Below are 27,510 nucleotides of genomic sequence, written 5' to 3'. Positions count from 1 at the left end.
GACATTCACTGCTGTGAAACACTAGCTCTGGATAGCTCCTCATGGCGTGAAGCCGTTGAGTGTCGGAGTTTCAAGTAACGAAGCAAGGAGAGTGGCCAGCATGAAAGTACGCAGAGCCAACAAAGAATTAAAAGTAAAAGCCCCAGGCTTATGTGCAGTAGACCCAACTTACCCATGCCAAGTGTGTGGCCAGCTTTGAAAGCAAGGATTGGAATTGACATTCATCTTCGACTTCATAGGAAATAAACAATAATTCACTTTTTCCCTCTTGCATCGATGAAAATTATAAGTTCACTGTTTCTGGTTTCCTATACTATAAAAACACTTAGTATGAAGAAGTCATCTGTTTCTGTGGCAAAATGCGTATGAGAATCTCATGTGGTCAGCACAACGACCAACTGCTTTTAATTTTTCCCAACCCATTAAAGTTGGGTGGACTGAGGGGGAGGGGAACTAACTAAAGCACGAAATTCAAAGCCATAATCTTCATCGAAATTGGAACCCCAGACCACTCAGTTCAGAAACAAAGCAATGTACCACTCTGCCACCAAGTCCTGTAGACTTACAATGTGTTATAACTGTCTTCACCCAAGCAAAACTAAAAGTTTTAAGGAATTCAATAGGAAGTGGCCTATGCCAGTAAGAATAAATGCTTTCTTTGTATCTTTCCAGTTAAGCCTGTTCTAGATGTCCGCCTTTTCACCTCATACCAAGCTCTCAAATCGTATAAATAGCTCGAACAGCTCTCTTTACACATTTATGTTTTCAATAGCTTAGCAACCTGTTCGCCCCAGTAAACTCGATATGTAACCCAGAATGAAATGACATAAATTGTTTTCCTCTAGGAGTTTTCTTTCACTGATCACACACACACACACAACACACGTGTTATAAGGTAAATATAGGTTGGTGTTATTGCTGATATACGATCTATTAGGACTATATAATACGCTCATGTGTATTGTAATATGTTTTCTGATGATGTGTTTACGCTAATAATGTATTTATTGTTATTCACATTTCAAAGGATTGTGACTTCGTTGAGAGTTATGTTTCTTTGTATATGAATACGTAATTGTACTTTGCCTGTAAATCACATGACAGGAAAGACTCAAATGCAGGTGGTATATTAGCAGTAGTAAGCGCCTTGGCTGGCTTGGAGACACCGAGAACCAAAGGGCCGAGTCCCACAGTGCATATTGGTTGGTGATCTAATGTAGGGCGGCTATGCTGCTGGCCGTCCACGCTTTAGATACACTGGTCAAGATGATGTAAGTGTGGAATGAAAACTTCAAGATCGACACCAAAAGATGGGAGAAAAAATCTCAGGAAAGATCCACTTGAAGTGCAGGTATAAACGAGGGGCACTAGACTGATGATGATGATGAACAAACCAGGAGTAGGAATAAATAACTAACGCTGCAGCCGCTTATGATTTTAAATGCTCACTTTGTGACCGTGAATGTGTGTCGCGAGAATTAGACTCTACCAACACGAGAATTATCCTCTACCAACACGAGAATAAACCTCTGTCAACACGAGAATAAACCTGTCAACACGAGAATAAACCTCTGTCAACACGAGAATAAACCTCTACCAACACGAGAATAAACCTCTGTCAACACGAGAATAAACCTCTGTCAACACGAAAGTAAACCTCTACCAACACGAGAATAAACCTCTGTCAACACGAGAGTAAACCTCTACCAACACGAGAATAAACCTCTGTCAACACGAGAAGTGGCAAGAGAAAAAGATCTTTTCTGGAGACAAATTATTCCACAGAATAAGAATAGAATTGAGTCATTTCGGAGGCTTGCTGTGATATGGCGAACCTCATTCATAGTGTACTCGTGCTGCTGTCACGATGTTAAGTCAAGCACTATCTTTGTACCAACATGATCATTGCAACATAGACAATGAGCTGAGACTGGGATTTACAAAATATTCACGAATATATTCACCACTTTAATAACTTTCTAAACTGAGAGTTGTGGTCATATAGAAATCAAACTGTAGAAAGATACCAATAGTCAACGTGTTGTCATTTACATGTCATTTTATGAAAACTGCAGAGATAAATCAATTGAATATTTCAATATCATTGCCTCTATTTCTTTACATGATAGATTGAATTTCAGAGAATATTTTTTTTTAATTTTATATCCTCACCCTACTAAGGTTACTAAATTGTTTTATTTTAATACACAATTTGAAAGGAACATGAATACTAATGATATGGAAATCAAATGAACATAACCTCCTAATCAGTGATTTCCAATGACAGGCGCTTCAAATACAAATGGAGAAGTTGGATGTTTTAGAGGAGATATGGATTTCCCTCAAGTGGAACGGGCTGTATCAAAAGACACGATTCGTTGTGTTACTTCTGCCTGTGGTGGCGTTGGTTGTACAAAACTACTCAGTGGTCTTTATAGGTAAGAACTTTTCATTGACATTTTAGGCTTCTATGTTTGAAATAGTTAAAACATTTTATATGATATATACTATATTGCAACGAAATTTACAAGAAACATAGCAATTCTATTAGCCATACTAAACAGGAGCTATGTGTACAATTGTTGTCACAGGACGAATCAACCATAATAAGAAATATTAAATAGAAGCTAATTGTTAACATGTTTGTCACAAGACAACTCCACCAAAGAAATGCTAAAAAGGTGTCAACGTTTAAATTTTCGTTGCAAGACAAATCCAATAAGCCTGAAAAAGCCATAAGGTGACAATTTTAATTTGAGATATTTTGGTAACTTTTCATTTATTGTTACACTTAGATATTTTGAATTTTTAGACTGTGTATTGGTTTACCTTGAAAAAAAATGAGTATTTCTTTTTGTTGTTTTTTTTTCTTATCAGGAAATCCTGAATCCAAAATCAATGAATATTTTAAAGTTCAGATAAATAGCTCTATAATTTCTGAACATTAACACAATAAAAACACAATCAAAATTTCAAGTAGGGTCTCTACTTTTATTTTTCATTTATGTGAATCATGCTCATATAGAACAGACATACGTGATGTATAGATGAGACTATAAAATACTAAAAAAAATAATTTTCTTTACAAAAAAAAATTAAATAAAGTCCCTCCACGACTTAGTGCACAGAACAATGAATCCATACTGCTTCCTAAAGCATGCCATCTGAAGCATGTTTTCTGAAGCATGTCATCTGAAGCATGTCATCTGAAGCATGTCATCTGAAGCATGCCATCTGAAGCATGTCACTGTCAATGCGGCAATTAAACGCTCGTTTTTTTTTGTTCTGTTGACTTTATGTCATCATGACATTGACCCAGTATGTCTTCACACAGAGCACAATTTTGTAATTGAGCTTGTGCCAAGTCCCTCCGTCTGTCTGGGCAAAATGTTTGACACGTTATTTATCTCCCTTTCTATTCTAGAATCAAGTTGAAACGTTGCAGATATATTCAGTGTCGATTACAAGACAGGAATCAATCAAAATTAACCAATTAGTACATCAATTAGTCCTAATTAAATAATGTTGTTTAATATGTAAAATATAGTGTTATGACCCTACATTTCCCACTGTCATTGGGTGTGAGACTGTGCACCATGAGACACAGGACAGAGACACGCTAAAAAGAGAGAGGAAGTCCAAGATGGTCTATAATTAGATCTAGGATGTGAACAAGAATCAAGTGTTGTTATTACTGAGGACTCTAGTTGAATATTTGTTCTCGCACTTCTATTGTTCTATTATTAAACTAATGTTCTTATCTACTCCTTTCGTTGAGGTTCTTTGGGCTCGCTGTTGGCTAAGTTACAGCATGACTAAATTGGCGTCGGCGACCGGTGACAATAATCACAATAAAATGTAGAGGGTTGGGTCATTCGTTAAAATTTTAAACTAGCAATATACTAATAAAGCCTTCTATTTTTATAAGAACACGTTGGCCTCCAATCATAGAGGCTCGAGAACTAGTTAGGACTCATGTGGAAGGTATATGACGAAATTGAAATATGGAGATATGGAGACATGTGGAAGGTATATGACGAAACTGAAATATGGAGATATGGAGACATGTGGAAGGTATATGACGAAACTGAAATATGGAGATATGGAGACATGTGGAAGGTATATGACGAAATTGAAATATGGAGATATGGAGACATGTGGAAGGTATATGACGAAACTGAAATATGGAGATATGGAGACATGTGGAAGGTATATGACGAAATTGAAATATGGAGATATGGAGACATGTGGAAGGTATATGACGAAACTGAAATATGGAGATATGGAGACATGTGGAAGGTATATGACGAAACTGAAATATGGAGATATGGAGAAATGTGGAAGGTATATGACGAAACTGAAATATGGAGATATGGAGACATGTGGAAGGTATATGACGAAACTGAAATATGGAGACATGTGGAAGGTATATGACCAAAATACCTTAAAACCTTAGTTATAAATTTTCAAAGCATTAGGAACAAAACAGCAGACTTAGAAATTTTATTAGAATGTGAGAAACCAGACATAATTGCAGGAACAGAAACTTGGCTGCATCCTGAAATTTATAATGCAGAAATTTTCAATAGTAATTATGAAATTTTTAGAAAAGATAGGGCTGATAATCATGGAGGAGTTCTTTTAGCAATAAAAAACACTCTTATAGCAGAAGAAATTACCTTACCTAACTCAAAAAATGTAGAATCAACATTTTGTAAAATTAATACCACCTCAACATCCCTAATAATAGGCAGCATTTACAGACCACCAAATTCTAGTTTAGAATACATGCAGGAACTATGTAATCAGATTACTACACTTAAAGAGACAAATAAAAATGCAGTTTTTTGGATTATGGGTGATTTCAACCTACCTGATATAAATTGGAAAACACTAACCATAGATAAACACCAAAACCTTAAGGACATAAATGAGCTTTTCATACAAACTTTACACAACCTAAGTTTAGATCAAATCATTAAAAAGCCAACTAGATTAAACAACACATTAGATCTCTTCTTAACCAACAGACCTGGATTAGTAGTTGATTATGAAATTATCCCTGGTCTATCAGACCATGAGATCATAAAAATACACAGTCAGATAAAAGCAGTAGCCAATACAAAACCCAAAAGAAAAATCTTACTCTGGAATAAATGTAACCTGACACAACTACACCAAGCTGCACTAAACTTTCAACAAACATTCTTATTAGAAAAAGACATTAACCAACCAGTCGATGACCTCTGGAATTTCATTAAAAACCATCTTAAAAGCATTATAGAAAATCATATACCAACTAAATACACATCAAACAAAATAAATAAATGCTGGTTTAATAATAGACTAAAGATGCTTTGTAAACAGAAGGAAAACCTCTATAGAAAATTTAAAGAAACTAATGCAGAAAGAGTTTACAAAAAGTATATAAAAATTAAACACTTAACCCAAAAAGTAAGCAGACAGCTGCAGAGTGAATACATAAACAATGTAATATCTAAAGATAACAACAAAAACCTATGGTCTTACATTAAGTCTAAGAAAATGGAAACAACAGGCGTAGCGCCATTAAAAGATGAACATAACATAATACATAATGATAATGAAACTAAAGCAAACATTCTAAACAAATACTTTGCATCAGCATTCTCAGCCCCAGGAGACAAAGACATATTACTGAATTTGAACCAAGTAGACAACATAGAAGATATAGTAGTACAAGAAAATGGAATTCAAAAACTATTAGCCAACACCAAACCAAATAAAGCTTCTGGACCTGATGGTATTCCAGCTAGATTACTCAAAGAACTAAGTAATGAGCTAGCCCCAGTGTTCAAAATACTCTTTCAGGCTTCACTTAACCAGGGCAGAGTACCAAAGGACTGGAAAGAAGCTAATGTCACCCCCCTATTTAAAAAAGGAGAAAAATCTGACCCAGGAAACTACAGACCAGTATCACTTACCAGCATCACATGTAAAATCCTAGAACACATAATATGTAGCAACATCATAAACCACTTAGACAAACATAATGTCCTCACACCATACCGACATGGCTTTAGGAAATATAGATCATGTGAAACACAACTAATAGGACTAATTGATGATTTTTCAAAAGGTTTAGATAATAGTGAACAAATAGATAATAATAATAATAATAATAATAATCTTTATTATCCGTAAGGAAATTTGTCTTACAATTTGTGCATTACACCAAACAAAAAACATTATAACTATAAGAAACCAAAGTGTACATTCACACCAGACTCACTCATAATTTACATGTGACAAAGTTTATACCAGATTGTTCTTATTTAATGATTTGATTGCCAGGGGAACAAAAGAGTGTTTGTGTCTGTTTGTCTTTGCTATCGGTGTCTTGTATCTCTTTTGTGATGGTAAAATCACAAAGTCCTGACACAAAGGGTGATTCTTTATTTCGAGGATCTTGTTAGCTTTTTTATAGATGTTTGTCTCAAACAACTGCCCAAATGGGGTTTGTTTTTTGCCAATGATTTTGCCAGCAGCATTTAGGATTCTATTAAGTTTATTTTTATTTTTAATGCTCAGATTGCCATACCAGGCAGTGATATTGAAACTTAAAATATTGCAGATGTGAGCGTGATAAAACATAGCCAAGGCCTTTTCGCTAACATTAAACGAGGACAGTTTTCTTAGTAGTCGTAATCTTTGCTGCCCTTTTTTGCTGATATAATCAGTATTTGCAGTAAAATTTAGTTTATTGTCTAGGATAGTACCAAGGTATTTAAAGGTTTGCACAATTTCAATAGTCTCTCCAGCTACAGAAACAATATCATTTCCCTTCTTGTCCCTACGAAAATCGATTATCATTTCTTTGGTTTTTTTTTACTTTCCTTACTAGATTTTTCTAAGGCTTTGACAAAGTTCACCACCATAGTTTGCTTAAAAAATTAAAATATTTCGGCATTAATGGTCCACTGCATCAGTGGATTAAAGACTTTCTGATAGGGAGAGAACAAACTGTAATAATAAATGGCTCTAAATCAACACCGATAACAGTAAACTCAGGTGTACCTCAAGGTACAGTCTTGGGTCCACTACTATTTTTAATTTACATAAATGATTTACCAAATTGCATTAGTTCAGGAACAAAAGTCAGATTATTTGCAGACGATTGCATAATATATAGAACAATAAAAACAACACAAGACACAGATATTTTACAAAGAGAATAAAATGAATTACAGAAATGGGAATCAAATTGGAGCATGTCTTTCCACCCAGAAAAATGTCAGTTGTTAAGAGTAACAAAAAAACTAAAACAAATTAATTCCACTTATCTTATTCATGGCAAACCAGTATCACAGACTAAAAACGCAAAATACCTAGGTGTTATAATAAATGAAAAACTATCATGGAATCCACATATTGATGAAACTACAAAAAAATCAAACAAAGCATTAGGATTTATTAAAAGAAATTTCTATAAATCAAATAAGAACATAAAACTAAAATGTTACTTAACCTTGGTTAGGCCAATAATAGAATATGCATCCTCCGTTTGGGACCCCTCAACTCAAGAAAACATTAAGAAACTGGAACAGACACAAAATAGAGCAGTGAGATTCATAACAAACGAATATTCACATTTGACTAGAGTAACACCTTTAGTAAAATCACTAAATTTAGAAAGCCTTCAAGACAGAAGGCTCAAAAGTAAAGTAGCAATCATACATAAAACACTGAACCATAATCTTCAAATACAAAAACAAAATTTAATAAAATACTCTGAAAGACACAAAGATAAAGGCACATTCCTCGTCCCATATGCTAGGACAAATTTGTACAAATACTCCTTCTTCCCTAGTGCTATTAGAGCATGGAATGGGTTGCCTGAGCTAGCCAGGAAAACCAGTGACTTGGCAGAATTTAAGTCATTGGTTAATATGCATGACTAAATGCATGACGCGTAGGACGTAATCATCTTCTTTTTTGAAGTAACGTCTGTATTATATAAGATAAGATAAGAGCAGACTTAAAAAAATTACTTTTGAAAATGTACTGAAACCTGTTCACAGATTAATGATTACGTGATTGATTTAGAATAATGGATGCAGTTTCACTCATCATAACCAAGAATTTTGTTAAAAACATTTTTTTAATAAATTTAACTTGTTGATACTTTCGCTTCAGGTTTAATAATTAAGAGGGTAACATCTGTAAAAAAAAATATAATACGCATATCTTATCTTAATGATATAAAACCTACGGCTATCTGTTGTTTTCAGCCGTCTCAAACTTCTGTGGCACAGTAGACTGCATTTAGTGTAAGATTGGTATTGGCGTGCGCAAGCCAATTATCACTTTAAAAATATTTTGAATAGACTGGAAGCAATACATTATTTTATTATTATCTTATAAATTAGAGACGTTACTTCGAAAAAAAGATAATTACGTCCTACGCATGTCAATCTAGTCATGCACGTTGAATAGTGACTTAAACCTTGCTGGACCAAAGTAAAAGGATGTTGGAATCATGGGGCCCTCAGCTTAGTATTTGCAGCTGAAATAGACATTGTGGTCCAATATATATACATTTATTTATTTATCTATCTACACTTGTATGTATTCAACATGTCTGCTTATATCAATGTTTGGCACAATTCAGCTCTGTATATAACTATCAGTGAGTTATAAAAAGACTGTTGTAACCCATTGTACATTAATTCAGTTGGTGCCTCATTATTTCAGGAAAATCTGTTGGTCATAGATGTAGACAACTACGGAGTCTAAATGTTACAATCGATGGACAAGTTATTGACTTAGTGTCCAACTACAGCAGCGTTCATTTGAACGTGTCCTACGAAGAATGTACTATTGATGTCTTGAACAGCACTGCTGTTGTATACAGCACACATTGTATAGATGGCTACAGTTACTTGGAAGATGATGTCTCTACCTTTGTGCCTGAGGTAAGGAAATACATTTTTTAGCCAACGCATAATGCTGTTTAGATATTGTGTGTGTGTCAGGGCTGAAAACAAATTCATGATCTCTGTCTTCTTTATGTAAACACTTTGTGGTAAGTTAAATTTTAAAAGCGTGGAAAAAAGTTTTTGTTCGAGAACTGGACATTTTCATACATGGCGGAAATCCTTAAAACAGCAATGTATTTGGTATATCCGGTGATCAAAGTAAAGCAAGTGTTGATTGTGTTGATCAGTTGTGTTGGTTAAACGTTACGCGATAACCTTTGCGCACAATTTTATAAAAGTTCCCCTTTCAGACAGGGCAGATGATAAGGTCATCTGTTTCTGCGGCCCACGGTTAACGAGCAAGGTGTCATGTGGCCAGCACAACGACCAACCACCTTTCCTTTCCTTAACTAAAATCAGGTACCCATTAGAGTTGGGTTTTTAAATCTTTCTGTTTTAGACCTAATGGAAAGGAGACGACCACTTCGTTCAGATCTTATGTAACAGTGGTTTAATGGGTGCAGGTTGTCCTTAAGAATCGAGAGTATTTTGGAAAGGCATCTTTCATGAAAAAGCTCTTCAAGGGATAGTAGCTGTGTTCGAGTGATATGCGATGCTTTTTTAATTAGTCTATTTAGTCTATGTCTTTGTGCCAGTGAAGTATTACCATACTAGCAGGTGATGGCAAAGTTAATTAGAATGCTGATGGTTGCTGTATAGAAAAAGTTTAATAATTGTTTTGTTGATGTTAAATGTTAAATAAAGAAACATGAGCGGAACATGTCCTGTTCTATAGCTCGCAAGGTCTGAAAAGGGTACTTCACTTTACTTATAATGTAATGACATAATTTATTGTTCTACACATTCTGACATCTACTGACTAATACGTTTGTGTGACATGATTTTAACTTTAAAAACGAATGTCTTCATTTCAGTGGGATCTTGTGTGCGAGAGAAGATATCTCTCCGACGCTTCTCAAACGATTTATGTAGTAGGACAAATGGTGGGAGTTCTCTTAACGAGATTCGCTGACACGTAAGTATGACGAGTTGTTTTTTTTTTTTTTTAGTTTCCTGACAAAAGCTAGATCCTATGATTAATGCGCAATTCCTTTTATAATGATTTTAAAAAGTGATTACTAGAGCGTGCAGTTTTTGACCAGCGAGCCATGGAAACTAAGTCCTTGTTATGACTGGGGGTTTAACTCTTGGTTTAATGTCTATTTTAAGATCTCGTTCACATTTAAGATTTTTACATATAGGATAAAAAAAAGACTTAAGTCAATCATGACCGTCGAATTACGGTAACGTAGCCTGTTAAGTTCCCCTTTAAGACATTGTGAGCTATAGGCCAGAGGATGTAATGGTCATCTGTTTCTGTGGCCCACGGTTAACGAGGGTGTCATGTGGCCAGCACGGGTAGGAGAGAGAGACAAAGTAAGAGGGATACATCAATTAACTGCCGAAAAGTATGTGTGTGTGTGTGTCGTGGGGGTGGGGACTGTTAAAAAATGAGTTTTTCCTATTCATTTCAAAAGTCTATGTCAGGGAATTGTTATGTACTAGTTTAGAGAGTATGTTAATTTTGTTAGACAAATATTTTGCGTATTGTTTTTAGCGACGGTAAAAGTAGTGACGTAGTAAGACAAACGAATGACGTAGTAGACTAGACGAACAAGAGAGCAACATGGCGATAGTATAGAAGTAGTTTGTTTTGGATGATAGTTAGAGAGATAGCGACGTTTATGAAGACTAGACGGACTTCCCAGTTATAGATAAATGTGCCATTTGAAACAGTAAAAGCCGTTATGGAGTATATTTCTAACATTAAATGTTCTGTGGCTAATGTGAAGTAATTAATGAGATAAAAGTGGTCAGATTTGATTAGCCCACAACAGAATATAACTAGATCTATGTGCAGGATGAAAAAACAAAAAGGAGGTTACAGAGAGAGAGAGAGATAGAGAGAGAAAGAGAGAGAAGGAAAGAGAATGAATCGTTCCAATTGAGTGTAACAACTACTAGATATCACGGGCTAAGAAGAATGTTTGTTGGGTATCGTTGAATCGAGACTCATTTATTGGAAGCTGTAACTAAACAATACATCGCCTAGGTCGGCCTAGGAACCAGTCGACGGAAGTAGTCGGGTTGTAATGCCAGTAAATAAATGAAATAATCCCTTTTAAGGACCAGGATTGACAATTTGGTGTTGCGAACTAAATATCATAACAGTAGCTGCTGGTCTTCGTTTAACCTTTTCTTTATTACTTTATTTCCAGAACTTAAAACTTGTCAGTTAGTTATCAGTTTTATTTTTCAATAGTAACACATACTCCATTTTGATATCATTTTGTTCTGGATACAACAGAGTTTAGAAATATCATTCTGCAGTGCTAAAAAGTGCACAGACATTACCTTGTCACTTTTAAATGCTCGTCAACGCTTCATTTCTTCTGTTCATCCTTTTTTACCTTGACCTATCCCCCTTAGTCTGGTGGACTGTTGGGGCACCATGCAAGATTATCCATTCCTCTGTCTTTTGCCTTAGTTAGATCCTCTTTCAATGGCAGGGGCCCGTCCATTCTTTTATCGCTTTCTCTATCTGCCTCTTCTCTTTTTCCCTGGTACTGTTCCTTTAGGAAGGTCTTTGCGAGCCCCGAAGATCTTGTAATATGGCCATATATTTTTAGCTTGCGTTTTTTTTTACGATAGTTAGCACGTCATCATAGAGTCCATTCGTTGCTGTAACCCTGTCTCTAATCTCTTGGTTTGTGATGCGGATTTTAAATGAGTTACCTATCATCCTTGTGTAGTATCTCAATTCCATTACTAGGGTTAGGGTTAGGGTTACACCAAACAGCTATAAATTCATTGTTATCCAACATTGGAGGTTTCAATTCGCGGAAGCCAATCCATAAATATCCAGTTTTATTTGGTGTATCCGGTGTACAGAATACGGAAGTATCGATAAGCGAATCATTTTAATCAACAGTATAATCATTTAGTTAGCACCGTAGAATGAAATTAGTAGGCTCTTTCACTTATAGCGTAAATAAGTTTTAATTCTATGTCTGTCAACAGTGAGCTCTCAGTCTGATGTCCTTGATGTTCATTACTTTATTTATTTATCTCAAAATCTGTTCCAATCTTACACTTTCATTTCCTGACATTTTTTTTTTGACGTTTTTGTAGCACACTACATTTCTCTATATCTCTTTCTCTCTTTTTTTCTCCTACTGTGTTTGATGGCTTAAAGAGTGTAATCAAGATCATATACATCAAAATATAAACAAAGAGTAGATTACTTAAATTAAAATTAAATGTGTAATATCATATGCAGGGCAACAGAACACATATGCTAAATAATTTACTCTTTCTCTCCTAACTGACGATACCAACGTTGATTCCATCAGAATGTGGTAAATAATTACGGAGAGAAAAAGTAAACGAATTTATGATAAAGCTTATAGAAAAATCACTGTCTTTCTGTCTGTTTGGTAAAACGTTTGTACACGCGATAACTCCGACACCTAATCTCAATTCAATCTGTCTGTATGGCCAAACGTTTGTACATTATCTCGGATCAAGCTGAAATTGTGCACATTTATTTCTTTTACCTGACAACTCAAGAATAAAAAAATTAACTAATTAGTTAATTAACTATTGGTAATTAATTATTTTTGTTATCTCAAACAATGAAAAGAATTAATATTTGACTTAAAAAAGATGGTATATGATGAACTAGTCCCCTTTGTAGGTTTGAAAAGGCAAGCCTTCTTTGTGCACACAGGCCTGACAAATAATTCAAGACTATAGAAACAATAGAAATACTAGACAACCTCCATGGTCAGAAGCTCTCCAGAATGGTTACCATGTGGGCTTGAGAAGCATTAGAAGGCTTGAGCCATGATTTTAAATTCAGGTCGTTCCACCTTTTTAGAATTTTTATAAATACTTTTTTGTTAGTCTAGATCTATTACAAATTTAATTACATGATTGATGCAAACTAATTTATAAAAGCACTTAATAAAAGCTTATTTTTTAAAGCATTATAAAATGTTTATTTTTATATTTCCAGACATGGGCGTAGAGTCATGTATTTAGTCTCAAGTATGTTGTCATGTTTCGCTTCCATTGCCTCCGCCTTTGCAACGAACTACGAAATTTACCTCGCAGCTAATTTCATCACTGGAATTTTTGTTTTAGTTGAGTCGCTCCCCTTTTCATATTTCTGAAACGATTATTAACAAAGTTAGTTTTACGCTAAAACCTTGTTTTTTCTTAAAATAAACTGTATGAAGTGTCACTATAGAGTGCTTGATGTTCTGACCAGAATTCCTATCAACTTGCTGGAATCATTGTACTTGAGATGATGCCTAAGTCTAGAAGAGCACTTCCAGAGCAAGTACAGTCTGTTCTGTGGTCAGCCTCGCTGCTGCTTCTGTGTTTCCTGGCCTTCATTACAAGACATCTGAGCTGGAGATATGTCCAAGTCATTCTGTCTCTGACCACTCTCTATATGCTGTTTCAGCCTTGGTAGGTACCAGGACTAACAGGTTATACTTATTGTTAATTATAAAACTATTTTATGAACATATAAACATTTGCTTCTATTTTTATAAAGAATATAGTTTTCTTTTAAAGCTGACAACAAGCTTAATATACAGATTAAACAATAAATAGAAAAACAAACTATATATAAGGGAAAGAATTTCACATTTACATACATATATCTCAATACTGTATTTTTTTCCTTTTTACTATATCAAACAAAATTTATCAATTACCACTATTTTGTTCACTAATTGGTTAATTTTTCTATTTAATAAATATTTGCATAATTACATTTTCCTTGGACTCTACAGTATACACTTCTACCTAGCTTATAAAAAAACAAGCACTTATCAAATTTTAGGTGGCTGCAAATTCATTTATAAAATAGTCAACGGGTAATCCAGGCATATATAGCGAAGGTAAGATCCCTTGAGCATGATCGCTTCTTTGGGTCATGCAAAAACGTCCATAGAATGATGGTACAACACTTTGATGAGATTCTTATATGAATTTCTTTAAAACATCCGTAATAACATTGTTTTTACTTTACCAATAGTCAAATATGGATGTTTCCGTCTAACTTGTGGATAAAACAAGCGTCCAGCCAAAGTCATTTTATAATTTATACTTAATAGTTGATTAAGCGTTTTATGAATAAGAACACTTTCGTCTTCCGTCGAGGGGGGGGGGTCAGGTATGTGTCAGGAATTGTACCTTCAGAATTCGTATCTACGCGAGGATGTTTATTTAACACACTCATTTGTGGTTTTGAATGGGTCGATATAAAGATATACGTTTGTCGTCTACTTTGTAGGGTACCAGACATTAATTCATTACGTGAAGTATTTTAGTTGTATTATTAGTCTGTGTGATGGTGTATTGGCTGACGTATGTTGCACTCATGCAGGGTGATAGACGAGTCTCTCCGGTGGCTTTATGTCACAAAACAATACAAGAAAGCAGAGCAACTCATACGCAAGATTGCAAGGATCAACAAAGTGGATCCCCAGAGGGCGCTGGACGTGTTCAACAAAAGCATTATGTCCGAGAGTCAGAGCTTAGCACAGCAAAGTGACGTGGAGAATATCAAGGTAGATAATCACGTCAAAACAAATAGTTCACTAATGAGCAGATTGAGCATTGGCCATTGGCAAAACTTTAGGTGAATGATGAATTTATTCATGTGGGATTGCAACAATCTCTCATATACTTTACATTGTGTGTATTTACGTATTAATTATCATACCTTGGGTAAATAAATATTTGTGAAGAACTAAATTAAAAAACAAGGATTGGGGACAAGGTAATATAAGGAAATCTTTTAGCAATAAAAAACACTCTTATAGCAGAAGAAATTACCTTACCTAACTCAAAAAATGTAGAATCAACATTTTGTAAAATTAATACCACCTCAACATCCCTAATAATAGGCAGCATTTACAGACCACCAAATTCTAGTTTAGAATACATGCAGGAACTATGTAATCAGATTACTACACTTAAAGAGACAAATAAAAATGCAGTTTTTTGGATTATGGGTGATTTCAACCTACCTGATATAAATTGGAAAACACTAACCATAGATAAACACCAAAACCTTAAGGACATAAATGAGCTTTTCATAGAAACTTTACACAACCTAAGTTTAGATCAAATCATTAAAAAGCCAACTAGATTAAACAACACATTAGATCTCTTCTTAACCAACTGACCTGGATTAGTAGTTGATTATGAAATTATCCCTGGTCTATCAGACCATGAGATCATAAAAATACACAGTCAGATAAAAGCAGTAGCCAATACAAAACCCAAAAGAAAAATCTTACTCTGGAATAAATGTAACCTGACACAACTACACCAAGCTGCACTAAACTTTCAACAAACATTCTTATTAGAAAAAGACATTAACCAACCAGTCGATGACCTCTGGAATTTCATTAAAAACCATCTTAAAAGCATTATAGAAAATCATATACCAACTAAATATAGATTAAACAAAATAAATAAATGCTGGTTTAATAATAGACTAAAGAAGCTTTGTAAACAGAAGGAAAACCTCTATAGAAAATTTAAAGAAACTAATGCAGAAAGAGTTTACAAAAAGTATATAAAAATTAAACACTTAACCCAAAAAGTAAGCAGACAGCTGCAGAGTGAATACATAAACAATGTAATATCTAAAGATAACAACAAAAACCTATGATCATACATTAAGTCTAAGAAAATGGAAACAACAGGCGTAGCGCCATTAAAAGATGAACATAACATAATACATAATGATAATGAAACTAAAGCAAACATTCTAAACAAATACTTTGCATCAGCATTCTCAGCCCCAGGAGACAAAGACATATTACTGAATTTGAACCAAGTAGACAACATAGAAGATATAGTAGTACAAGAAAATGGAATTCAAAAACTATTAGCCAACACCAAACCAAATAAAGCTTCTGGACCTGATGGTATTCCAGCTAGATTACTCAAAGAACTAAGTAATGAGCTAGCCCCAGTGTTCAAAATACTCTTTCAGGCTTCACTTAACCAGGGCAGAGTACCAAAGGACTGGAAAGAAGCTAATGTCACCCCCCTATTTAAAAAAGGAGAAAAATCTGACCCAGGAAACTACAGACCAGTATCACTTACCAGCATCACATGTAAAATCCTAGAACACATAATATGTAGCAACATCATAAACCACTTAGACAAACATAATGTCCTCACACCATACTGTAATAACTTAAGTGAGGCAACTCAACGAGGACATTGACGTTTATTTACACTGAGACATGACAAACACAAAGGACATCTGCCTTGAGCACAGCATCTCCATATTGGCTCTCTCCTTGGGCGGAAATCGTTAGTCCTAATGTCAACATCCGACTTGTTTAGTCACAGATAGTGCGCACCTTCTTTCTGCACTATCTTGGATGGCGGTGCGCATGGCAAAGTCATAACATTGCCCCCGTCTTAGCACTTTTCGTCCCGAAAAGAAACAGTGCAGCTGAGGTTTGACAGTTCAGGTGGAGGTCGATCAGTGGGAGCCACAGGCGGCAGGGAGCGTGTTCCCCACGAAACCATCCGCATTGTTTTCCTCCAGTGCCGCTTTCTCTTTCTCCAGTTGACCAGGCTGTTGTTGCGACGATGACGTGGCCGTTTGACACACAAAGAGATATTGTCGAGCACTGTTTTCTTCAGCACAGCCGTTGATTGGACACGCTGTCTCGGCAGACCTTCCCGACAGACGCCTCTCAAGGGAGCTGCAGGTTCACATGCAGCCACGTTGCAAACAAAGTCCAATGCACCGCAGTCATCCTCAGATAACAGTCTCGCGTCCAGAAGATAGGTCTCTTCAGGTTCAAGTGGAAAATGTCTTCCTCTTGACAGCTCAGATTTAGAGTGGTTTGATTGACATTCATCAATGCCAATGTCGATGATGATGGTAGAAGTACATATGCCCTGTTGGTGGTTTTCTTGGCATCTAAATTCTATGTGTGATGCGCCGCACGTACAATTCATGGTAAACTTCTGGATGCAGTTGCCGAGCTTCGAATTTCCTTCGTAGGCACCGGAAGATAGGCAGAGGTCTTTAAAGTCCACAGCAACAGGCTCGAACGCAAACCCAACGTTGTCTTGATCTGTCCGGCTCATTGAGGTATTGGTAACAGGTACAACAGGAACAAACGCTTCAGGCACATAACAGACTTCAGTTTCTTCATTTGTCGCCTTCCGTTCGACTCGGTACATCTCGTTGAGATCATCACAGCAATCGCCATCACGTTTCTCGTCTTGAAAGTCACAACCACAAGACTTGCCCACAACACAGACACAGACGGCGCTCAAATCCCCAGCGTCTCCGTCACCACTGTTTGTGCAACCACAGTCTTGACCACGCAACTTCTTGACCAACGAGTCTACAGGCAACTGCTCCTTTACCAACGAGTCTACTCCTTCTTTCAGCTGAGACACCATTTTATCTACCTTGTTCCCCAAACTGTTCATTTGTTCCCACATTGCATCAATACCTTCATTTATCTTGCCAATAAGCTCATAAATCTCCGGTTCAATTTCAAATAGGTAGGTCTCCGGATCTTCGTCTTCATCAATTAGGGCTTGCCGGAGACGAGCTGTAAGCACCTCCTTGCTACCACCAAGCTTCAGGAGTCTGTAACGAAGTTCCTGCCTTAGCTCTTTAACTAAAAGCTGGTCTAGTTGTTTCAAAGATGCCATTGTGCTAGAATCCTACCTCCTCTCGTTGAGTCGCCTATAATCCCACTTCTGAGACCAATTGTAATAACTTAAGTGAGGCAACTCAACGAGGACATTGACGTTTATTTACACTGAGACATGACAAACACAAAGGACATCTGCCTTGAGCACAGCATCTCCATATTGGCTCTCTCCTTGGGCGGAAATCGTTAGTCCTAATGTCAACATCCGACTTGTTTAGTCACAGATAGTGCGCACCTTCTTTCTGCACTATCTTGGATGGCGGTGCGCATGGCAAAGTCATAACATTGCCCCCGTCTTAGCACTTTTCGTCCCGAAAAGAAACAGTGCAGCTGAGGTTTGACAGTTCAGGTGGAGGTCGATCAGTGGGAGCCACAGGCGGCAGGGAGCGTGTTCCCCACGAAACCATCCGCATTGTTTTCCTCCAGTGCCGCTTTCTCTTTCTCCAGTTGACCAGGCTGTTGTTGCGACGATGACGTGGCCGTTTGACACACAAAGAGATATTGTCGAGCACTGTTTTCTTCAGCACAGCCGTTGATTGGACACGCTGTCTCGGCAGACCTTCCCGACAGACGCCTCTCAAGGGAGCTGCAGGTTCACATGCAGCCACGTTGCAAACAAAGTCCAATGCACCGCAGTCATCCTCAGATAACAGTCTCGCGTCCAGAAGATAGGTCTCTTCAGGTTCAAGTGGAAAATGTCTTCCTCTTGACAGCTCAGATTTAGAGTGGTTTGATTGACATTCATCAATGCCAATGTCGATGATGATGGTAGAAGTACATATGCCCTGTTGGTGGTTTTCTTAGCATCTAAATTCTATGTGTGATGCGCCGCACGTACAATTCATGGTAAACTTCTGGATGCAGTTGCCGAGCTTCGAATTTCCTTCGTAGGCACCGGAAGATAGGCAGAGGTCTTTAAAGTCCACAGCAACAGGCTCGAACGCAGACCCAACGTTGTCTTGATCTGTCCGGCTCATTGATGTATTGGTAACAGGTACAACAGGAACAAACGCTTCAGGCACATAACAGACTTCAGTTTCTTCATTTGTCGCCTTCCGTTCGACTCGGTACATCCCGTTGAGATCATCACAGCAATCGCCATCACGTTTCTCGTCTTGAAAGTCACAACCACAAGACTTGCCCACAACACAGACACAGACGGCGCTCAAATCCCCAGCGTCTCCGTCACCACTGTTTGTGCAACCACAGTCTTGACCACGCAACTTCTTGACCAACGAGTCTACAGGCAACTGCTCCTTTACCAACGAGTCTACTCCTTCTTTCAGCTGAGACACCATTTTATCTACCTTGTTCCCCATACTGTTCATTTGTTCCCACATTGCATCAATACCTTCATTTATCTTGCCAATAAGCTCATAAATCTCCGGTTCAATTTCAAATAGGTAGGTCTCCGGATCTTCGTCTTCATCAATTAGGGCTTGCCGGAGACGAGCTGTAAGCACCTCCTTGCTACCACCAAGCTTCAGGAGTCTGTAACGAAGTTCCTGCCTTAGCTCTTTAACTAAAAGCTGGTCTAGTTGTTTCAAAGATGCCATTGTGCTAGAATCCTACCTCCTCTCGTTGAGTCGCCTATAATCCCACTTCTGAGACCAATTGTAATAACTTAAGTGAGGCAACTCAACGAGGACATTGACGTTTATTTACACTGAGACATGACAAACACAAAGGACATCTGCCTTGAGCACAGCATCTCCATATTGGCTCTCTCCTTGGGCGGAAATCGTTAGTCCTAATGTCAACATCCGACTTGTTTAGTCACAGATAGTGCGCACCTTCTTTCTGCACTATCTTGGATGGCGGTGCGCATGGCAAAGTCATAACAATACCAACATGGCTTTAGGAAATATAGATCATGTGAAACACAACTAATAGGACTAATTGATGATTTTTCAAAAGGTTTAGATAATAGTGAACAAATAGATGCTATCTTACTAGATTTTTCTAAGGCTTTTGACAAAGTTCACCACCATAGTTTGCTTAAAAAATTAAAATATTTCGGCATTAATGGTCCACTGCATCAGTGGATTAAAGACTTTCTGATAGGGAGAGAACAAACTGTAATAATAAATGGCTCTAAATCAACACCGATAACAGTAAACTCAGGTGTACCTCAAGGAACAGTCTTGGGTCCACTACTATTTTTAATTTACATAAATGATTTACCAAATTGCATTACTTCAGGAACAAAAGTCAGATTATTTGCAGACGATTGCATAATATATAGAACAATAAAAACAACACAAGACACAGATATTTTACAAAGAGAATAAAATGAATTACAGAAATGGGAATCAAATTGGAACATGTCTTTCCACCCAGAAAAATGTCAGTTGTTAAGAGTAACAAAAAAACTAAAACAAATTAATTCCACTTATCTTATTCATGGCAAACCAGTAACACAGACTAAAAACGCAAAATACCTAGGTGTTATAATAAATGAAAAACTGTCATGGAATCCACATATTGATGAAACTACAAAAAAATCAAACAAAGCATTAGGATTTATTAAAAGAAATTTCTATAAATCAAGTAAGAACATAAAACTAAAATGTTATTTAACCTTGGTTAGGCCAATAATAGAATATGCATCCTCTGTTTGGGACCCCTCAACTCAAGAAAACATTAAGAAACTAGAACAGATACAAAATAGAGCAGTGCGATTCATAACAAACGAATATTCACATTTGACTAGAGTAACACCTTTAGTAAAATCACTAAATTTAGAATGCCTTCAGGACAGAAGGCTCAAAAGTAAAATAGCAATAATACATAAAACACTGAACCATAATCTTCAAATACAAAAACAAAATTTAATAAAATACTCTGAAAGACACAAAGATAAAGGCACATTCCTCGTCCCATATGCTAGGACAAATTTGTACAAATACTCCTTCTTCCCTAGTGCTATTAGAGCATGGAATGGGTTGCCTGAGCTAGCCAGGAAAACCAGTGACTTGGCAGAATTTAAGTCATTGGTTAATATGCATGACTAAATGCATGACGCGTAGGACGTAATCATCTTATTTTTTGAAGTAACGACTGTATTATATAAGATATGAAGAAGATAATACACATTAAGACACTTCCTCCTCCGTCCACCCATAATCCCATTTTAACATAAGTATACTAGTGCGTCCTGGTCAGTTTATATCTATTGGAGCAAGCTAAAAATGTGTTTTAAAAAAGTCATTGGCTTCATTTCATCGTTGCGGTAGAATGTTTCTGACAGTAACATTAAACTAGATACTGAACTTGTTCATGTAGTGTGTACTTTGGTATATTCATTTTTTTTTCCATTTCTCTTTTTTATTTTTTTCAAGATTAATTCCCTTTTTGTTATAATATAAATTTTATTAATTATAATATGTGGCTAATGATATGTAAATAGCTTATGACCAATGTTTCAAGTGAAATATCTCTTGTTTTCTTTTGTGCTAATTATTTTTTTGTATAAACAATGGTACACTCATTAATCATATAAGGCGTTTTTTTATACCACTATATTCCTCTTATATATCTCCACCTTATTACATCTGTACAACAAATAAGTTTTAGTCTTAACGAGAACACAGAATTACAATATGTCATAGGAGCTTTTTTCCTATGACACAGACTGCAACAGTACAGCTCAACAAATAAAAGACAACTCGAGGAAGTGAGGAGCTAGAAAATGCTTAGTTTATACGAATGAGATTTTGTTTTGGACTAATACTTTCTTTCTTGAACTGTTCCATACTGTCTAGCTGTGTGAAGAGCCAAATACTAATGTAGACATACGAGATCAGAAACTTTCAACAAAAGAGTCCAGTCTTCTGATGTTTTTTAAGAATAGAAACCTTCTCAAAGTAACAGCAATCACAAGTTTTTTATTGTAAGTATTCGTGTGCATGTTTGTTATATGCACAACCAAATAATATGACGCGCAGACCTAGTTAAAGATAATAGCGCAGAAATACCAAAGTGCCAAAATAAACAAACAATCAAGCAAAATATTTTTTTGATTCCTTTTTTAAAAAACAGCGCTTATTATAGGGAAAGAACTCCGCCATTACAACTATATCACCCATTAATGCAGAAGTTATTTCCCCTTTTTAATATCAAACAGTCTAATTAATTACCAATAATTATTTGACTAATTGGCTAATTTTTTAATCGATTCATGTTTTATAAGGTACAATAACTAATTTTTTAAAGATTCATCTTGATCCGCTCATGGCTATGGGAGAATCATGTGTGTGTCCCTATTTAAGGGGACAAAAGCAGACATATTTAGCCATATCAGAGAATACTGAGAAAAGGTTTCCCTTGTCTGTATCAAAAAACTAATTAATAACCAGTAATTAATTGACTAATTGGTTAATTTTTAAATTGTCTGCGCCGATGAATAATTGTGCAAAGTTTCAACTTTATCCGAGAGTGGGTGTAGGAGAATAGACGAGACAAACAGACAGAAAGACAGACAGAAAGACAAAGTGAGTTGATAACAAGTTTTATAAAAAAAAATTCTAAATAAAACAAACAGAATTTACATGACACTAAATAGAAAGAAATGGAAAGCAAAATAGGGATATGGAATTGTAAAGTTATTTGTGGATCTTTATTTGCCCAATATGTTTAATGACACGAGTCATTTTGCCTTTTTGGTTTCTCACTAGATTGGTTGATGTCTTTGCCTATGAAGGTCTGATCATGATCTCCCAAGAACTTACTCCTGATTTCTACCTAGGTTTTACCTTGGCTGCTCTCACAGATTTTCCAGCAGCAGTTCTGTTTATTCTGTTAATCAACAGGTAAATAACTTTGTTAGCAAACATTAGCTTTTGTGTTTCAATGATTTAATGAGACTTTGGACTTAGAGTTAGGACAAAGTGGTTAACGTTTTAAAGATATTCGTTAGAAATAAAGAATATAGCTGGAGGAGTAGGCGGAAGACAGGACTAACTTAAAGTCTTGGCTATGAAGATATTGAAGGAAAAAAATAAAGTCAATTTTTTAACCCCATTTTGATTCCTTTTATACGCTTTTGGTTAATTTTACGGCCCCATCGACTTTTCCCTTTTAGAATTTCTAGTATCTCCCCCCCCCTCCCTCTTGATTCGATAGTACTTACTAGCACGGGAATGATGGTGTCTATGTCTGGATTGGCATGAGATTATTTGCTGGAGGCTGTAGATGTTTCTAGAAAGTGTACTGTATTGTCCAGATACTTGACTACACTATCTGGAACTACTTGCAGACGTTCAAGCGAGTCCCACTGAGCTTCTTGGTACTGAATGCAATGTTTATTTACACTAATAGGACTCACAGGGAATTAAAGGGCCACAACCACACCTCTCCACCACACACGGTTCTGAGCAGGTTTCTTCATCTGCTCCCATGTCATTCCAGTATCCTCAGCTTCACTGATGACTGACCTCTTCCAGGTTTACTTAGGTCTGCCCACTTTCCTCTTTCCTTGCGGATTCCAACCAAATGCTTGCCTTGCAACGCGGGTACTTTTGTTTGGCAGCAGTGTGTTTCCTATTCAGACAATACTATACAGACGTTGAAAAGGTATGAATGGTTAAATACAGTTTTCATGAACATAATCCAACAGATAGAGATGATACAGGAACATTAGCCATATCTTGAAATGCACAATGCATTATGGCTTATTACTTCAAGTACTCAATTACGTGAGTGCTATCTTACATGAGTGCTCTCTTACATGAGTGCTATCTTACATGACTGCTCTACTCCTCTAGCTTCTTTCACCACTACTCTCTTACTGACTCTCTCAGATCGACTGCATACCAAGTGACAACCAAATGACAACCAAGTTGACTGTTTATAACTTACCTACTTCTAAGACTGACTGTTCTCTCGCTGCCTGAAATAACGTACTCTCTTTGACCCGTACTTCCGGTCATCTAAGAACTAATGTTTAAAAGTTCATGCTTTCACGCTCTAGGTTCAACAAATTGACATTAAATATTGTTAAATATTGTTATAACCCTGCCTTGCACACCGCCATCCAAGTTTGTGCAGAAGGTGCGCTCTAGTTTGTGCACTAACAGAATGTTGACTTTTCGTAGAAATAACGGAGTTTTGCCTTAATCTAGGAGCTTGAGTAGAAGCTGTGCTCAAGGCAAACCTTGTTATGTTCTATGTTTGTGATGTCCTGTGAATAAAAACATGTCCTCGTTGAGTTGCCTCCCTTAGATCTATAAAGTAGTATAAAGTACAGTGTTACAATTTTATTCATGTGAAATGAAACTATTGTTTTTGTATGAATGTAGATATTAAAATAGATTTGAAAATAATCTTTAAACATTCCAAAGTAAATTGAATACAACCAAAAAATACAAGACAAGACAGCAATTGTCAATCACCTTTACTTTAGTTAATGCTTGCAAATGTCCGATGTGAATTTGTGAGAAAGTCTTTTATTTCTCACCAGGATTGGTAGAAAAAGAAGTATTGGACTGCTTCATCTCCTGGCTGGGACTTTGCTGTTAATGTCAACACTGTTACTTCACACTTCTTTGTCTGGTATGTCGATAGATCAGTTTGACATAAAACATTAACTACTAAGTCATTCTTGTACCTTCTATATGTCAAGCGGTCTTCTCTCAGGCACGTAAATCATCTAAATGTAATTTGGTCGAATTGTTTTGTTTCTTTGTTTATTCTGTTTAGAAATAACGCAATATAAATGTAGAGTTGTTGCCCCTACAATTGTTAACCAATAAAATGAAGATGAAAACAAAAAACCTGTAGTGGTATGGCTGTATCTGCAGTACTAAGAAAACTTCATTTATTTGCAATCCTCACAATACAAGAATTGTTTCAGAATTATTTTCTTTATTCTACCGAAGGAAGAGCTGAAAAAATTTAACTCTACATTTCTAAAATGTGCACAAAAATAATCATATAACTTAGAAACGAAAATTCTCTTATCAACACTTCAACACATGGCAATTTATTCCGTTTTCCCGCCATGTATGAAACTCTCCAATAAAGTTAAAAAAAAAAAAAAAAAAAAGTAATTTTTATATTTAGTTGTAACCGCCATAGAACCTCCTATGTTTTGAATATATTGTACCTTATTATTAGTGCGAAATGTTTTTCCCTGTTAGAATGTAGTTAGTCTGGTTTACCTGTAACAAATCTTGATAAAGTCTTCACTCTTGTTTAATTAGACAGAATCCCTGGAAACTTCTGGATGTCCGTTGTCCTGTCTCTACTTGGTCGTCTGACGTTGTCTGCTGGTTACTCGTCTGTACTTCTGTATGTCCCGGAACTATTTCCAACGTCCATCAGGTGACTGCTCTGTTTGTATTTGGGGTTTTGATTCGAATACTTTTCAGATAGAAGATGTTATCAAACTCAGTTAAGTAGATCGATGTATTCTCTTAGGCCTAAAGCAAGCAACAAAGCAAAGTAATTTAAATCAGTCGCGGTGGCTGAATGGTAAAGCATTTGACTTTCTCTCTGTATAGCCCTCTCTCTGTATAGCCCTCTCTCTGTATAGCCCTCTCTCTGTATACTCCTCTCTATGTATAACCCTCTCTCTCTGTATAGCCCTCTCTCTGTATAGCCCTCTCTCTGTATAGCCCTCTCTCTGTATACTCCTCTATCTGTATAGCCCTCTCTCTGTATACTCCTCTATCTGTATAGCCCCTGATTAGTATCCTAGTGAAGAGTGTGATTTTAAATTTCGGGATCTTTAGTGTGCCTAAGTCCCCCTTGCTCTAATGGATAGCTGACAATAGTTGGGGAAAAGTAAAGGCGGTTAGGGTTAGCCATATGAGACCCTCGTCAACCCTTGGCTACAGATCAAATGACCTTTTTATGATCTGCCTTGTAGATCGAAATGTCTGAATGGGGAGCTATTCAAATTGCAGCGATACCTCAATAGGTATTAAAATAAAAATTTTAATTAGAAACTCATTTAGTCAGCAGATTGCACAATGCTCAATTAATATTTATCTTCGTAATTGATATTTATCTTGATTGTTGATTTGCGAGAATGTAAATACATATTAGGGCACGTCTTTCTTGTAAGGACATTAAGACTAGGTTATGTATTGCTCATTACCTATACAGTGTTTGAACACATTTCTTTCAGGAACACTGGATATGCTCTAGCTCTCTTGATGTCCTACTTTGCTTCAATGGTGTCACCATATTCTCGCTCTCTTGTAAGTCCATACAAACTTTGTCATGTAGATGTTATTATCGTTACAATATTTAGTCATTCAAATGGTATGTCATTCAATTGAATAGTCCTTTAAACAGCATGCCATCGATCTCAACTATAAGTTCTTTTTTATAATGACTATATCAAATCGGTCAGTCTGTGAAAAAGTTTGTACACGTTATTTCCTCCACACACAATCTCTGAACAAACTGATATTTTCCACAATTATTTCCAGTACCTGACAAAGCAAGAATCAATTAAAAAAAACAAAACACAATTAGTTACGCATTACGCAATTTTTGTGTGTGTGTTGAAGTTGAAGCTATTTATACAATAAAAAAAAAACATGATTCGGAAAAGTTAAGAAAGGGTGACTAGGACAGAAATATTTGGGCTCAAATCTCAAACCCTACCGGCTGACCACCTACCCAGGTTTTAAGTTTTAGAAGTTTCCACGATGTTACGAATTAAATAGAATGTAGTGTAATAATATCTAATCGCACAGATTTATTATTGTTAGTCTAGAATATTTAAATTTTTTCTTTTAAATATTAGCTCCTGAAACAAATGTATTAAACAATACATCTCTATCTCAGTCGCTAGAAACTTTCCTAAGCTGTTACAAACATTTTTATTTCAGCAGTTGTTTTTTTTTAACTAAATATTCTTATCAAAAACTTAAACAATACTATGGGCCTGGTTCCATTCTTATTAATTTTTAATAGTTTACGCTTTATGCATTTGCTAAAAGACCGAAAGAAAATCCACTGGACAGACGCAGACGGCGAAAAGAAAATCTAAATCTGAATCGACTAACAGCAGACAGTGGTTATGCTTCTCCTTAATTTGGCAAAATATGTAGGTCACAGCTGGGGCTGCATAGCTATGGGAAATACTGTATTCCTCATTAATCTTCAGACTCAAATACAAGCCTTATTATTATTTGCTGAAAACACTAACGTTAGGCAAGAAATCAAGTTACAGTATGTTACAGTATGTTACGGTATGTTACAGAATGTTATTTGTCTTACCATATATGAGCAACATTTAGCTATTCTGCCTTATTCTTTTCAGAGTAAGCTACTTCCCTGGGCTCCTAACGTCGTGTTTGGCGTCATGTGTGTCACCCTTCCAGTGGCGATCCGCAGACTTCCAGAGACAATGAACAAGGAGCTGCCCCAGACCCTGGCGGACATGGACAGAAACATGAGGAAGGCGATGAAGAAATCGTGACAGTTATAGAAACAGGACAGCTACATTGACAGTGTCCATGGATGTCGATCAGTTATAAAAGCTGTAGTGATTATGATCATATCTGTTTGTGTACCACTGGCTGACACCGTCATACCTGATGTTACTGTTATTTATATTAATATATTAGTGATCTTATAATTGAAGTTTTGCGATTAGCATAAAAGCTATTGTTTGTAAGTGTCAATTCATCTTTCTGAGTTTAATGAAAGTTGATAACTGAGAATAAAGTGTATATATTGTTACTTACACCAAGGTATATAATTGTACATCTGAATGTCTGGTTACGGAATAAACTCTACTATTATATTTAAAA

At 36.2% G+C, this 27,510-nt stretch overlaps 1 protein-coding gene across 2 annotated transcripts; it reads left to right on the top strand.

The window, feature by feature from the left end:
• Positions 1–749: 749 nt before the first annotated feature.
• Positions 750–27,510, top strand: LOC106074627 (solute carrier family 22 member 6-like). Of its 2 annotated transcripts, none has more exons than XM_056037296.1 (13): positions 750–895; positions 2,288–2,438; positions 8,734–8,954; positions 9,893–9,993; positions 13,036–13,162; positions 13,291–13,493; positions 14,419–14,602; positions 21,505–21,632; positions 22,417–22,551; positions 24,201–24,292; positions 24,943–25,063; positions 25,872–25,944; positions 27,018–27,510. In XM_056037296.1, the coding sequence occupies exons 2-13, from the start codon at positions 2,303–2,305 to the stop codon at positions 27,174–27,176; spliced, it is 1,680 nt and encodes a 559-aa protein (XP_055893271.1). In that variant the 5' UTR covers positions 750–895; positions 2,288–2,302; the 3' UTR covers positions 27,177–27,510. The 2 variants fall into 2 exon arrangements, with proteins under 2 accessions (XP_055893271.1, XP_055893270.1); XM_056037295.1 differs by having other exon boundaries at positions 753–895; positions 2,220–2,438.

The sequence above is a fragment of the Biomphalaria glabrata genome, chromosome 8, assembly GCF_947242115.1.
Source record: "Biomphalaria glabrata chromosome 8, xgBioGlab47.1, whole genome shotgun sequence".
Lineage (NCBI taxonomy): Eukaryota > Metazoa > Mollusca > Gastropoda > Planorbidae > Biomphalaria > Biomphalaria glabrata.
The sequence above is the reverse complement of the archived record's forward strand: the minus strand, read 5'-3'. Positions and strand labels throughout refer to the sequence as shown.